Here is a 14,903-nt window from a genome sequence, read left to right on the forward strand (position 1 = left end):
CTGTAACTTCAAACAGTCACTAAATGAAGTCGAGAATTACCTCTATTTTAACAAATGAAAGGTGTTTTTTTAATATTATAGTTCAACAATTGACCATTATTTGATTCATAAAAATATTGATAGTCAAACTACCTAAAATGTTCCTTGGATATAGTTCTTTACAGATGATTGTTCCATTGATCTGCTTTTTATTTATTTTTTAAAAAGACCTAATGACTTCTTTCTTTTTTCTTTATTAGTTAAACAATGAAAGGTAGCAAGGAGCCATATGTTGTGAAGTTTATAAAAACTGCAGAAAGTTCAGAATTTTTTCTTCAAGCCCTTGAGGTATGCTTATTTAATGTGTTTAAAACCATCTAGTAAGTTAGTTATAGTCATTAAAAGACTAGTTATAGTCATTAAATATATGTTTTTATAGCAGGAATTTCTTAGTGCTCTTTTTCTTCATAATAACTAGACAGGAAGAATTTTGGTATCTATAGTTATGACTAACTGTCCCACTGATTTCAGTGGGTCTATCCTAAGTGCAAGTGAATTGAATCAAATGAGATTTGTGTATTGAAATATTAAACAGCAATTTTGCATGAATAGGTATAAAGTAAGCATCTTTAGTTTTAAATATAATTTGTTAAATAAAGTTATATGCCTGAGTGTTCTGGAAGTTTTGGATGCAGTGAAACCTTACTCTACTCAGCCAATGTTAATGAAATAAAAGCTTCATATAAAGATGTATAATTCTTTTTCTTCATAAAAACAAACCATAGGACAGTAACTTGGTATCAGGTAATTATGAATATGGTCAATGTTCACAGCAAGGACTAAAATGCAACTTTACTGAGAAATATTAGTTTCAACTTCCTGCAAATGCCTGCAGCATTTTTGATTAGTATAGGAAAAATATCTCAGTGACATAATGTTTCCTACTGAAAAACTATTTTTTGGGAATGATTTTTCTACTTCCCTCAACATAAAACAACATTTAAAATTAATTTTACAGTAATAACAACATTAAAGCTTGGTTGGTCTAGTTTGATCTAGTGATTAAGGCATCAGGCAAGAAAGCAAGAGATCACAAGTTCACGTCCATCTTGACCATGAAAGCCAGCTGGATAACCTTGGGCCAATCACTTATTCTCAGTCCAACTCACCTCACAGGGTTGTTTTGGGGAAAAGAGGTGCAGGAAGATGTGCTAGATATGTTCAGAGCCTTGAGTCATTTGTAAAAATAATAAAGGCTTGATAGAAATAAAGAAAGTGAAAACTGGCCTTGCTCATGTTTACCATGCTGCACAAATCCAATTTGGCTCATGAGCTGCTAGAAATTGGATAGCAGTGATTTTGAGAAAATTGCTTTGAAGTAAAGAGAATGCTTTTTGCATTGAGTTATTTGCTGCTTGTGTATTTTGCAGTCCATCAAAGAATTTCAGTCAGAAGAATGTCTTCAGATTCTTGATAAGGAAGCTGCACTTAGAATACAAGAGAATGACAAATCCCTTTATATATGTGATCAGTTTAGTGGCATTGTTTTTAATCATCTTCAAAAGGTTTGCATTTTATTTATATTGTTATTTTTTGTCATATCTTGGTAAAGTGATGACACATAATCAGATGAATTACAGTGTACTGAATTTTGTTGCATTCCATTTCTGTATTTGGCTATTAAACAAATAACCAACAAATGATGATGGGTTAAAATTTTAGTGCCAATTTTTCTTTCTACTATATTTCTTTGTTATATACAAGTTTTATTAATTTTTCCAATTAATAAAGTACTTATATCCAAGTACTTAGGAAGCAGCGTGGTGATAGGGTAGTCAATAGTCCAATAACAAAATCATTCATGTACATCTCAGGTTACATCAATAAAGGTTCCCTCTCTAATTTCCAACAAATATTATATCATATTCATATTAATAGATTTCTAGCTAAAGTTCAATCAATCCATACATTTGTGAATAACATTTAGGTTATACATATCCAAGTCCTGTTTTTAGGTTTTATTTAATTCCAATTAGCATATTCCAATTTAGCCTTTTATAACCACTTTCTACCATACTTCTTGAAGAATGTATAGTTAGTTAGAGCAGGGGTGTCAAACTGCCGGTCCGCAAGCCGGATGCGTCACGTGGAAGCCGTGCCCACCCCATTGCAGGCAATGGCAAAACCAGCTCGATACGTTGCGTGGCGTCACATGACGTCGCAAGTTTGACATGCCTGAGTTAGAGAGAAAAAAATGACTATTTGAATGTATTGATCTTTTGAAAAATTGCGAAGCTATTTGCATGGATACTGTTTCAGATAATAGTACATATTAAGTGGCTGGGAAATTGCTTTGTGAAAAAAGAACTATTAATTTTCTTCCTTTATCTTTTTCAGCTTGGTTGTAGGATTGTGGGGCCACAGGTGGTTATCTACTGTATGCAAAATCAACTATGTGTGCCAAAGGCTGATCATCCAGTATTTAATATGACAATGGCTGATGTAACAGTATCTTGTACAAGTCTTCCAAAGGAAACAAGGGTAAAATATTACATAGAATTCAGATTCATAGAGGAGGTTTATCTTCTCAATGTTTATAAAGTTATGTTTGACTTCTAGCCATGTTAATTATCAGTTAACTGTAGAATAGGTATAGAAGCATAAAATTCAAAATAAAAGGGATCAGATTTCTTTATTATTTTATTAAAACACCAACAGATGTTTAATAACTTCAAAAATTCTTCAATCCTACTTTTACACGTAAGTTATTTTAGAAATAAATTGCCTTAATATATTTAAGGTATAACATGATTGGTTAATAGCATTTATCCTTGCTTTGGCAAGAGAGCAAGGTCATTTTTAAGTGTCATTTCAAATATTTGAAGTTTTTTTTCTTCTCAGTCCCAAGTTACTTATTCTCAGTAAGTTCTTTTGCTATTTATATAATCTTCCAAAGTTTATAACTTTTCTCCTGAATCTTCTCAAATTTATCAGTATTTTACGTTACAGTAATAACGTAAAATAGAACACTCCATTGGTTTAGTTGGTTTAGTTATACTTCTATGAAAATTATTGAAATGTGGCATTGTTTATATTGAAGATAACTAGCAGCTCTATGTGACTTGTACTTTTATCTACTAGTGTTTTTTTCCCATAGGAGGAAGTCCATGAAAATGTACAGTTGATGGGTGGCCGTGTATACAGAGATCTTAATGTATTAGTAACTCATCTTATAGCTGGAGAAGTTGGAAGCAAAAAATATTTAGTTGCTGCTAATCTTAAAAAACCCATTTTGCTCCCCACTTGGATAAAAACATTGTGGGATAAATCACAGCACAGGTAAGATAATTGTGTATGCATTTGAACTACCTGAACAATTCTGACCTGCAATATTTTTAAATAAAGAATTAACATTCTTGTTACAAAAGGAGCATGCTTTAATGAGAAATTTTACAAAGAAACACACCCTGTTGATGGGGAAAATATAAAAATGTAAGAATGATGTCCTTAACATCTAAATTTATACAACCAAATATGTATTCTTTTCAGTTACTAACACAGAACCCTTATTGTCCTGGGTAAAAATTTAATCAAATTTTGAATAAACCCATTAGAATAATCAGGTCTTAAGTCAGACCAAACATAAGCTTGAGTGCAAGCTCCAGTGTCACTCCAAAAGTTCCCAACAAATTCTTATTTTTAATGAGACAGGAAGGACACTTATAAATGTATGGAATAATCTTACTAACTGTAATGTAGGGTTTTTTTTCTCTGTCCCCTTCAGGCAGCCTTGTCCAGCCAGTTGCTAGTAGTTAAGTTCCTGCAATTTTTTTGGCATCACTTTGGAAATGGTTTGTTCATGCCTTCTTCCTAGGGATGAAAGAAAATGACTGGCCCAAAGTCACTCATGTGTTTTTATGCCTAAGGCAGGACTAAATTCAGAGTCTTCCATTTTGTAATTTGATGCCTTAACCACTGCATCAAACTGGCTGTCAATTTAATTTATGTACATATAAATTAAATCAAGTTTAGTCCTGCTTCTAGTCTTACGTACTTTTTGGACTCTGGCTCCAAAAAGCCACATTAGTTAAAATCAGAGTAGCACACCTCTGAAATAGATGCATTAACATCATTGTCTGTATTCAAAGAAGTCTGCATTCATCACTGTTTTTCCAAAAAAAGATCAAGAGACATAATTATTCTTGTTTTCAAAAGGATCATTAGATACACAGATATAAATATGGGAGACTTTCTGTGTCCTCCATTTCTTGGTTGTACAATCTGCGTAACTGGTTTAAGCAGCATGGATAGACAAGAAGTGCAACGTCTCACCACTGAGAATGGTGGTCAATATACAGGGCAACTGAAGATGAATGAATGTACACATCTTATTGTTCAAGAACCAAAAGGTAAACAAGAAATCTTTGACATATATTTCTTGTTAGGTTGAGTTCAAGAGGTTTGTATTTGTGTAAATATTTGCAGACAGAGAATCAGATTTCACTTTGTACTGGGCTTAAATTTTGAATGTAGAATGTATCATATTACTTTCTACTGGATTTGCTGCAAACAAATTGTATTAGTGATATTTTTGTGTAGTACTTCAACTGACAATGGACAGCTTTTTATGGCAATGAAAATAAAAATGTTTTAAACTTAATTTAGAGTTCTTCAAATACTGCCTTTATGTTAATGTTGCATTTCTGAATTTCATGTGACTTTCTGCCACTTTCCCCAGCATTTATTAAAGGGATTTTGATATGAAAATAGAAGAAGTCTATAACATAATTAGATTCATTTAAAAATATATTTCATATGTTCTATTAAATCCCTCCAAATCATGCAACAGAATTTGGAAGCATAATACATAAACACAAGGTTAAAAACAATAATAAAAGCAATGATAAAATACTTAACCAGAAGGCTTCATACATGGAACAATCAAGTAGAATACTAAGTACAATTATAGACCAATATAAAGGGGTAAATTTTTACAAACTGCTTGAAAGCTATAATAAACGGATGTGGCACATTCCCTGTGTAAGTGACAGACTATATCTAACAAAGTCCTATTCTTTATGTATGCCTACTTGTATTATAGGTAGGACATAAGGAAGGCTGGTCACTGACTAATAAATATTTGATTACTTGTAAAGAAGGCTTGGAAGTATTAACATGGAAAAGATATTTTGGGTAACTCAAGCTAAAAGTGCTCAGAATTTAAAAGATGATGCCAGCATTTTAAATCAAACCTGAAAATACATCAGTCACCAGTATATCTGATTACAGTTCTCCAGAATAGAGTGACTATTGTCCATATAGGCTTAAATTTCTGAATTTTCTTTAAAGGAAAACTTTAAAGGATGAATACATTGTAGTTAACTTAGTTTGGATAATAAGATGTCTTCTTGAAATAAAGCTGCACATTAGGCTACTGAAAAAAGTAGCTATTGACATTTTTTCTCCAGAGTTTTTTTTATAGTTCAGGTCTTCTGTATAAGAACAATGGGAATTTTGAACAACAGCCTGCTAAATTGAAATGACAGGCTATGGTGCCTGCATTTTCACATTTATTTAGCAAATTACATTGATCTGAAAATTAACACTGGAACTTAAAAAAAATGAAAACTGACTGACCTTCCATCCAGACCTCACTTTTGGCAAATGAAAGGAGTCTTAAAAATCTATTTTGAATGGTTGGAAACTTTCCTTAAGGAGGGGAAGGAAGGGAGCAAGATTTATAAATATAAATATAAGATTCTTCTTTATGTTGCTGGGAGTGTTCAGAGAGCAAATTCATACAGGCGATTTTCCTATCAGTGGGAGTAATTTGTGGATCCAATCCTTTTTTTTCCTATTTACTGAATCAAATTCATTGCAAGGTGATTTCATGGACATGTTTCAATTTTTGTGTTTAAGTGGATAAAATGTAAAACCAAATAGAAAATAATGTTGAGCCTCATTGGTTTTTACTTCATGATATTTTATTAATGAGCAGGTAGGGCTTAGTAGAGAGGCATTCTGTACTAGCAATACCTAGCATTATTCAGCCACTGATGTTGCAGTATAAGACCTCTTTTTGTTAGTAATATATTGCCATTGTGATGATCTAATTATATTTAATTGCATGTGCAAAAAAGCTCAGACACAGCTATATTGTTCCAATGCCAATATATAGCTAAGGAGTCATTTATAAAAGGAAAATGTAAGCACCTTATATTTCATTGTAGTCCAAAAAATAAGTTTGTGGGTGCATTTTTTAAAGTTGATTTTTAAATATAAATAGAATAGGATCTCTGGCATTTTAGCTAATAAGTACAGTTGGAAGTTTTAGAGTAAGGAGTCTTTCTTTATTCCAAACTGCCTGCCATAGTGTTGTACTGTAGATAGTTACAGAACAAAGAACCAATTGGGACAAAGAGATTTGGTGCATTTATTTAAGAAAATGTCTAGAAAATCTTTACAAAGCTTGCTCCGTATATTTCATATGCTCATGCAGTTTACATGCTTCAGAAGAAATGTAACATGTATTATTTATTATTTTGTCTTTTCTTGGGAAAGGCCAGAAATATGAATGTGCAAAAAGGTGGAATGTTCATTGTATATCCATGCAGTGGTTTTTTGACAGCATTGAAAAGGGATTTTGCCAGGATGAATCAATGTATTTGATAGTTCCTAGCACAAAGCAAGATAATGCACCAAGCACTTCAACTCCTAACCAGACCCAACCAAATCAAGCTAACCAGACAGACAGTAAGTAATACATAAAGGGACAGATTTCCTATATGATCTAGATTGTATAATTATTAACTGACTTAAGATTGCAGCATTTTTTTTGTTTTTAGGAAAATACTAGCCCATAAATATTTGGAAGGTCTGGATTCTATTATGGCTGTTTACTTTGGGATGCTATGTTCAGATTATTTTTGTTACATTTTTAAGTAGAAGAAATGAATCTTCTAACCAAGTACAGGAAATCTTTGATATATAACCATTCATTTAGCAACCATTCAAAGTTACAATGACACTGGAAGAAATGATTTGCAACCAGTACTCACTGGTTTGTAACCTTTGCAGTATTCCCGCAGTCATGTGATCAAATTTCAGGTGCTTGGCATGTATTTGTGACAGTTGCAGTGTCATGGGATCATGTGATCACCTTTCTGACTTTCTGACAAGCAAAGTCAACAGCAAAGCCAGATTTGCTTAACTGTGTTATTAACAGCTGCAAGTGATCCACTTAACAACCATGGTAAACAGAGTCATGAAATTGGCCTCACTTAAAAACTGCCTTAGTTAACAACAGAAATTGTGGTCATAAGTTAACTACCTGTATTGTACCTCAAGTCATCTTTTTAGCCACTCCCTTATCAAAATATTCTGTCCACTTTTCATCTCCCAAACTGCAATTTTCTGTGGCTACTGAGCATGTTCAGTCCTCCTTGATGAGCGTTGAGTACTTACAAAAAGCATAAGGTATGATAGTTTTGCTATAAAAATAATTATAAAAATATAATTATATACTGATATCAGCATATAATAATTCATACAGTATAATAAGTTGAACCATGGTAAGACCAAATAGCTTTGGATGCATGGTCTTTTAAAAGGACCCGAAGACCCAAGTCTGCCGATGGACCTGAGGTCCCAATGGGGGTATATCATTCTGGATATGGCTAATGGGCTAAAATAAGACTCCACCTCCTCCCCATGTGCATCTTGCTCCCTTCCCATCTTTATTAATTTTAAGTTAATTTACTGTTTCTATTTATTGTTTTAATGTTTCATATAGTTGCTTTTATTGATTATAAGCCACTAAAGTTACCGCTAAGTGATATGGGCGGCAAACAAACAAATAAATAAATAAATAAATAAGGCTGTGCATGATCTTTAAGAAAGAGGTGGAAATGCATTTGGAAACCTCTTCAAATCAATAAAGCAACAGTTTTGCACCCATATGAGCCCCCAAAGAGATAAAATTATTTTATTGATTTGAAAAGAGGTGCTTTAGACAGAGTCTACAACAACTTGCAGCGGCCAATTTGCCACAGCCACTCGCCATGGAACAACTCGCCGTAGGACAACTCGCCGTAGGACAACATGCCATGGGACAAGAATTACACTAATATCGAAAAAATAGTGGAATAGAATCATTAAAGAAAGGATGCCAAAGAAGGGACAAAATGTAATGTCAAATGACAAAAATTAAAATATTTTAAAAATTATTTTAAATGATTAAATTGAATAGTTGAATTGTCCTGCAGCGAGTTATCCTGTAGTGAGTTGGCCATGGTGAATTGTCCCGCGGTCAGTTGGCTGTGATGAGTTGGCCATGGTGAATTGACCTTGTTGAGTTGACCATGTCAATTTGGTTGTGAGTTGGCTGCAGCAAGTTGTCCTATTCCGTTTTAGACATGCTCCTATAAATTGCAAAGGGCATCTTTCAAAAGATTTGAAGAACTCTAGTAAATAGCAAGATGAGTTACTTGACTCTGTAGCTATGATTGAACTACATTTATCAGTATCTTTTTTTCTTTGATTTTATTTTTATTTTATTTTATTTACTTTTTATTGATCAAATTTCTATATCATCCATCTCACCTTTGTGACTCCGGGCGATTACATTGATTGCGGTTGCTGTAAATTGAAGTTCAGCTAACATTTGCAGAGTTACAAGCTATTTACATCAATATATAAAATAGTATCACTACTCTGGCCACAATTCTATCAAAACCAATGGGGGGGGGGAGTTTTTATTGAAGATAAGTTAAATGGCTAATATCTTTTCAGTGAAGGAAATTACTTGTAGAACTATGAAAAACGTGCCTTACAAAATATGTTTATTACAATATATGAAATCATTACAGTGAAATTCTATGCATGACATTCTATCTCTTCATGAGGACTAATGTAATATAAGAGTTGTTGGATTAAACCTGGGGAGGCCGTGGAAACCATAAGGTGCCTTTGAGTCAGTTTCTTTCCCAGGCAAACTATTAAGGATTGTTGTTAAGGAAATAAATAAAAATAGGTTTAATATAAGCTATCTTGAATAAAGTAAATCCATAATTTTTCCTCTTTCAGTGTCTTGCTATTTCCTTTCTGAGTATTTCCTAAAAATAATATTCATAACCTGAAATAATGTGTCTTGAATAATGAATAAGTCATTACTTTGTAAGCATTAGAAAATACCAAGCATTCTTTTCATGCATTGATAGTAAACTATGTTGTACATAGCATAACAGAAGGAAGAAATTAATGGAAAATGAAAATTAACTAATGTCCAGTATGATTTTTACTCTTGCTTGATCTTCTGTGAAATGAGAAAGTTTTAGTTGATATATTGATGCAATTTTTCATAATCATTCGTAAATAACTTCTTCATCTAATTTTTTTTTAAAGGTCGAACACTTTCTGATGTTAGTCATATTTCAAATATCAACCTAAATGACATTAATGAGACATCATGTAGTTCTGTTTTGAATAGCAGACTGGATCCTCCACCTGATGATCTGAACAACTTGAATATTAGTTCTTTGCAAGCACGTGAGGATTTACTGGATGGATGCCGAGTATGTTTAATAGTGCATGTTCAATTGTAAAATTACCCAGATAATTCTATAGATCTTTAGAATTTGTGGGATTATATTGTTCATGAATGTAACTAAGCAGAATCTGATGTTTCGTCTCTGAATAATGGGTTAAAAGCAGTTGTCCATTATTATTGCACCTCTGACTGAAAAAAGAAGGCAAAAGCCATTAATTACAAACTGTGTTAAATTATTTACTTTTTCCATGTAAATAACATATTTTATTGTAATATCTCATTGATAATATAGCAGACTAAAAAGGATTAATAGTAGGAACATACTGAAGAAATGCTGAATACTGTGTTGTGCTAGTACCAGAATAATATTTAGTAAATAGTAATGAACTATGACAGCCAGTGTAGTATAGTGGTTATAGAATCAGGATAGAAATGGGAGACTGAGTTATATTCTCTCCTGGATTACCTTGAACCAGTCACTTTCTCTCAGCCATAGGAAGGAGACAGTGACAAATCACTTTTGAAAAACATATGATTGAATGAAAGAAAAAAAAACTATGAACAATACCAAAATGCTATAGATAAAATTTGAATGATGAAAGGACGTGGAGTCAGTGCTCTCTGAGTTTGGTTGTTTGCTTGCAGACGCTTCATTACCTTACTGGGTGACATCCAGTGTTAGTGAGTGTGAGGTTTGCTCCCCATTTGTTTATTATTTGATAAATTTATAGGGCCACATAACTCATACATGGTGATTATGTGTAATAGCTTGCCCTGCCAGTGTTGATGGGGGCATGGTTTTCTTGCGAGTTTCTGAATTAGGGTATTGTTCAAATCTTGATTACAGGTAATGAATGAGTTTTTCTCGTGTCTTAAGACTGCTAGTTGGTGTTCATGGATGCATTCTGCTAGTGTTATGCCTGTTCTATTTAATGGCTATTACAGTCCTTATATTCTGTTATGACTCCTGTTTTGTTTTGTTTTTTGTTCTTGGGTTAGTTTTGTTCTTTTGGTTTGCTTAAGTTGATTCGGAGGGGTTTAATTGGTTTATGTTCTAAGGTGATGCTGTGTAGTTGTAATAGTCTGTTGGTTGTTTCTGAGATATATAGTAGTGTTATCCTTTATATAATAGATTTTGTTGATTTTCAAAAGTAAAACTTAAAATACAAAATTACACCAAAAAGGGGGGACAGCATGGAATATTTAAAAAATAACACACACAAAAACCAAAAATAACAGAAAAAAGTTACTTCCAACCCTCTTCAGTATGGATTCTTATGATAAAGTACTTTTTTTGTTTCAAATTAACAACAAATAAAAATTTAAATATGAAAGATACATCCCAAACAAACAATAAGATCAATATATAATATCATAATTTTTAATTCTAAATAAAACATATAATCCATAAATGCATCATAAGAATAATTCCACATATTTCTTAAATCAAATGTTTATAATACAACATCTTTGACTTTAAATTTCAATAAATAGATAAGAACATAAAGTGTATACCTATTAAACTTCAACAATATCCAATATTTCTATAACCATAACTAATCTAGTCATCAAATCTCAAAATCCGAATCCATTTTTTTCTTTATCAAGTAAAAAGTTCAAAAGTGGTCATGTAGAAAGAATATTTTATCTCTGATCAAAGCAGTGGATTTAACTGTCATTTCTCTTCTGTAAAAGGCTTTCCGTGATAACCATAGAGGAACTATCAGATACATTCTTACTTTTTATCTGTTCCAAACTCTCAGGATGGCAAGACTAACAAAGTGATTCTTAAAATCTATATTAACCTTAACTTTCTCATGCCATAAGCAGCCATGCCAGGTTATCTTTTCCTTAGCTTGTATTGGATGTGCTACGGTATGTAGAATGATCAGGCATTCTAAAAAGTTGCATGGGAAGATGTTTTATAGGTGGTCTGTTTCCTTTTTCTGATGTGTAGGTTGTTGCAATATGTTATATTCATCAGAATAATGTTCTTGTGAGGTTATGTTGTTATTTTGGTAATGGAGCACTTGCTTACTGTGTGTTTTTTGATAGACTTGTGTTTCTAATTTGCTGTTTCTTTCTGCTGTTTGATGAAAAGGATATTCAGAAATGATAATGGGATATTGTTTTCATGTTTCCTTGTGAATGTTATCCTTTAAATATGTTAATTTATTTTTTTTGTTACATCTCTAGTGTTTCTTTTTTATTATGTTACATACTTCTAGTTTTATGTGTGTGACTACTATAGTTTTTAGATGCTGTGTTATGGTCTCTGCTATGCATCCTCATGGGTGTTCCTCTGATTTGTTGGTATATTTGGCCATCAAATTGAAAGTAGGCAGTGACGAGGAGATTGATAGCATTCATGATTCTGGTATTTCGGTCTTAGTGAATTTGGCTACTTGGGTGTGTTATGCAATACTACTGTCATGACTCTCTGGTTAGTTCTGAATCTGTGACATCGAATGAAACCATAATTTTTTTATCCTATATTATCTGGAGGTAGTGTAGTGCGGAGTTGATAGAATATCCAATTCCTTCTGTGCAATGCCCAAATTCCTTTGTAAGTTCTTTGGCTACGTTGTATGTCGGGGTATTTGGTAATGATACAGTTAGACAAAGAGATATGTCAGGCTTCTATTTTTGGGTGTCCATAGAAGCTCAGGAGGATTTCATCCACCGCTTGATTTGACCTTTCTTGATTATAGTGTTCCTGGACGTTTGAGGGGATGTCCAGTTTTTTGTAATGGATTGTGTTTACTGAGATGAAAGTTTCTTTGTCCTCTAGTAATTCTTTGGCTTTTGTGTAAATTATGTTCTGTCTGGGATAGCCATGGTTTTGACCTTTGCAAGCAAACAACCAAGGACTCCATAGTTCATCCCTGAGTTACTCTTTTCTATTGAATATGGAGTATCTAATCTGTCTTAAATTAGTGTTCCTATTTTACTTCAGATATTTTTCTGCTTTTCTTTTAGATTTATCTTTGTGGCTTTAGTACCAGAAAATTAGATAAAATGAAAAAGCTGATTAACTCTGGTGGTGCTGTTCGTTTTAATCAACTAAATGAAGATGTGACACATGTTATTGTGGGAGATTGTGATGATGAATTAAAACAATTTTTGAAGAAGACAGAACGGAGGTATTGATAACTAGTTTTACATTTTACTGGCATTTTTTAAAATTAAAATATTGGTAAATATTTTTATCATTTTCTCAAAAGTAGTGACGATATTTATTAATTAAAAAAATCCGTTCTGCAATGAAATATTTAAAACCAAGGCTATGTGGATTGTGGAATATTTGAATCTTCAGTTTGTGTCTTTAAAGCAATTCAGTATATTTGAATTAGACTACCACATTGATTCAGTTGAACTCAAAAAGTGAATTTGATTTGAGAAAAATGGTGAATTGTTTCAATTCATTTTCCCAATACAATGTGAAAAATCAATTTTGAGATTTGATCAAATTGCTGTCAGAGCTCTGAATCAAACATTTGTTCAACTTTATTAAAAAAATATATAGAAAAATGGATTTGAAAAAATTAAAAGAATTAATGGATTGATTCTTCACAACTGTGATCTCCAGAGCTGTAAGCATCTGGTAATTTCTGTACAAACGTTAAGTACAGAAATATAGATTATGATTATAATGTCGTGATACAAATATTTTCCCTGGGAAAATTACTGCCTTAAATGCACACAGTTAACAATGCAAAAAAATTGTTTAGACACAACTTTGTGTTGTGTGTTCTTATGATGTTTAGAAACTTTGCTTTGGTTTCATAGGAGTTATAGAACCCTTTTCCTACATGGTATAATTCATAATTTTTTCAATAACAGGCCACATGCTGTGACAGTACAATGGCTTTTGGAATGCTTTAGAAAAGGTTATTTAATACCTGAAGAGCAATATGCCCCTGCAAGTTATCAACAAGTGAATACTCCATCTTCTGAACCACCTTTCATCTCCCCCAAAAATAACATGTTGAAGAAAGAACATGTGAATACTGTGACAGCTGCAGATACCGATGAAGATTTGCTATCTCAGTATGTTACTCATGATTCCAAAGTAGGTAAGGTACTAGTCCATGAAAAGCAGGGAGATGGACAGGGAAGCAGGCATGCAGGCAGGCAGACAGACAGACAGAATAAATAGATAATCTTTTTTATGTTCATTAACCATCAAATATACTCCACCATTATCTGTTCTCTTTGATTTCTTCTTAGGTACATATGCATGATAGTTATACTTACACTTGTCCTCTTTCTATTAGTAGCTCATAGTCTATGTACAACTGCCCTAATTGTCCTTAAATGTTTTCTATTTCTTGTACTCTATTTTTTCCTTTTGTATTTTGATAACCATACCTACTGCTCTTCAAGGATTTAATTTACAGCCTGCCATCTTTTTTGTGTAATTATCATCTATCATCTTGCTTCTTGGACCATGTTATTAGTTTTTTCTTATATGGAACTTTTTCCTTACTACCTACTAGGTTTTGTTTCTTCCATTCCCATCTCTTATTACAGAGCTCCTACATTTCTAAAAATTAAATGATGTATTCAAACCAATTGATTTGTCAATTCCCAGAGGTAATAGATTTCTTACATAGATGAATGTTTAACCATCTGTCAATATACAAAATGTGCCATAAATTCTTCCAGAATACTTCACTAATTTACTAAAAAAAGAAAATTAACATTTTATTTATCTTCTAGCTCATTTTGATGACCACAATATTGATCACACTGTATTTCAAGATGGAAAAGAGGTCACTGTTAGTTCCTTGGCAGAGTCTTCTTCAGTTGTTGAAGGAGCCTTATTCAGTGGAAGGAAGTTTCTCATTCTTGGTTTTGGCAAAGAAGATGAATCTTGCATAAGAGCTCTGATTGAAGAGAATGCTGGGAAGGTTCTGTTCCAGGAAAATAAAGTAATTGCTGATTATGCTGTGGTTCCTCTTCTGGGAAATAAGGTCACATCAACTGTAGGAGATGTGGTTACAAACACATGGCTGGTAAGAATAAGATGAAAAATAATGTTTCAAACGTATATTAAGCAAATAAAAAAACAATAGGCAATGGAAGTATTATTGATATTTTAAAATTACTTTTGAAGAATAATATACCTCCAAATTATATATAGGCTAAATTAGGATTTGTATCCAATTATGGTCTGATTTTATTCTTTCTACCTTAATCATTGAGGTTCTATAGCAAAAGATAATACAAATATTCACACATTAAGCCCCAAACACCAATAGAACACTGTTAATAAATTATTGGGTATTTGAATAAAATAGCTACAACAATTTTATCAGTTTTAATGCCTCAGTTTGTGTCAGTCATTAGAACTAAAATTAACTTTAGAGAGCCA

General features: G+C 32.6%; 1 protein-coding gene across 1 annotated transcript in view; it reads left to right on the top strand.

The window, feature by feature from the left end:
- Positions 1-245: 245 nt before the first annotated feature.
- Positions 246-14,903, top strand: part of TOPBP1 (DNA topoisomerase II binding protein 1) — a 45,786-nt gene continuing 31,128 nt past the window's right edge. Inside the window, exons 1-10 of the mRNA XM_015823079.1 lie at positions 246-327; positions 1,410-1,544; positions 2,377-2,520; positions 3,137-3,318; positions 4,195-4,388; positions 6,541-6,732; positions 9,382-9,551; positions 12,506-12,669; positions 13,370-13,602; positions 14,249-14,544. Coding sequence (XP_015678565.1) covers positions 247-327; positions 1,410-1,544; positions 2,377-2,520; positions 3,137-3,318; positions 4,195-4,388; positions 6,541-6,732; positions 9,382-9,551; positions 12,506-12,669; positions 13,370-13,602; positions 14,249-14,544 — 1,791 coding nt within the window. The 5' untranslated portion in view covers position 246. The remainder of the gene's footprint in view (positions 328-1,409; positions 1,545-2,376; positions 2,521-3,136; positions 3,319-4,194; positions 4,389-6,540; positions 6,733-9,381; positions 9,552-12,505; positions 12,670-13,369; positions 13,603-14,248; positions 14,545-14,903) is intronic.

Source organism: Protobothrops mucrosquamatus, unplaced genomic scaffold (genome assembly GCF_001527695.2).
Source record: "Protobothrops mucrosquamatus isolate PMUCROS unplaced genomic scaffold, P.Mucros_1.0 scaffold_177, whole genome shotgun sequence".
Taxonomy (NCBI): domain Eukaryota; kingdom Metazoa; phylum Chordata; class Lepidosauria; order Squamata; family Viperidae; genus Protobothrops; species Protobothrops mucrosquamatus.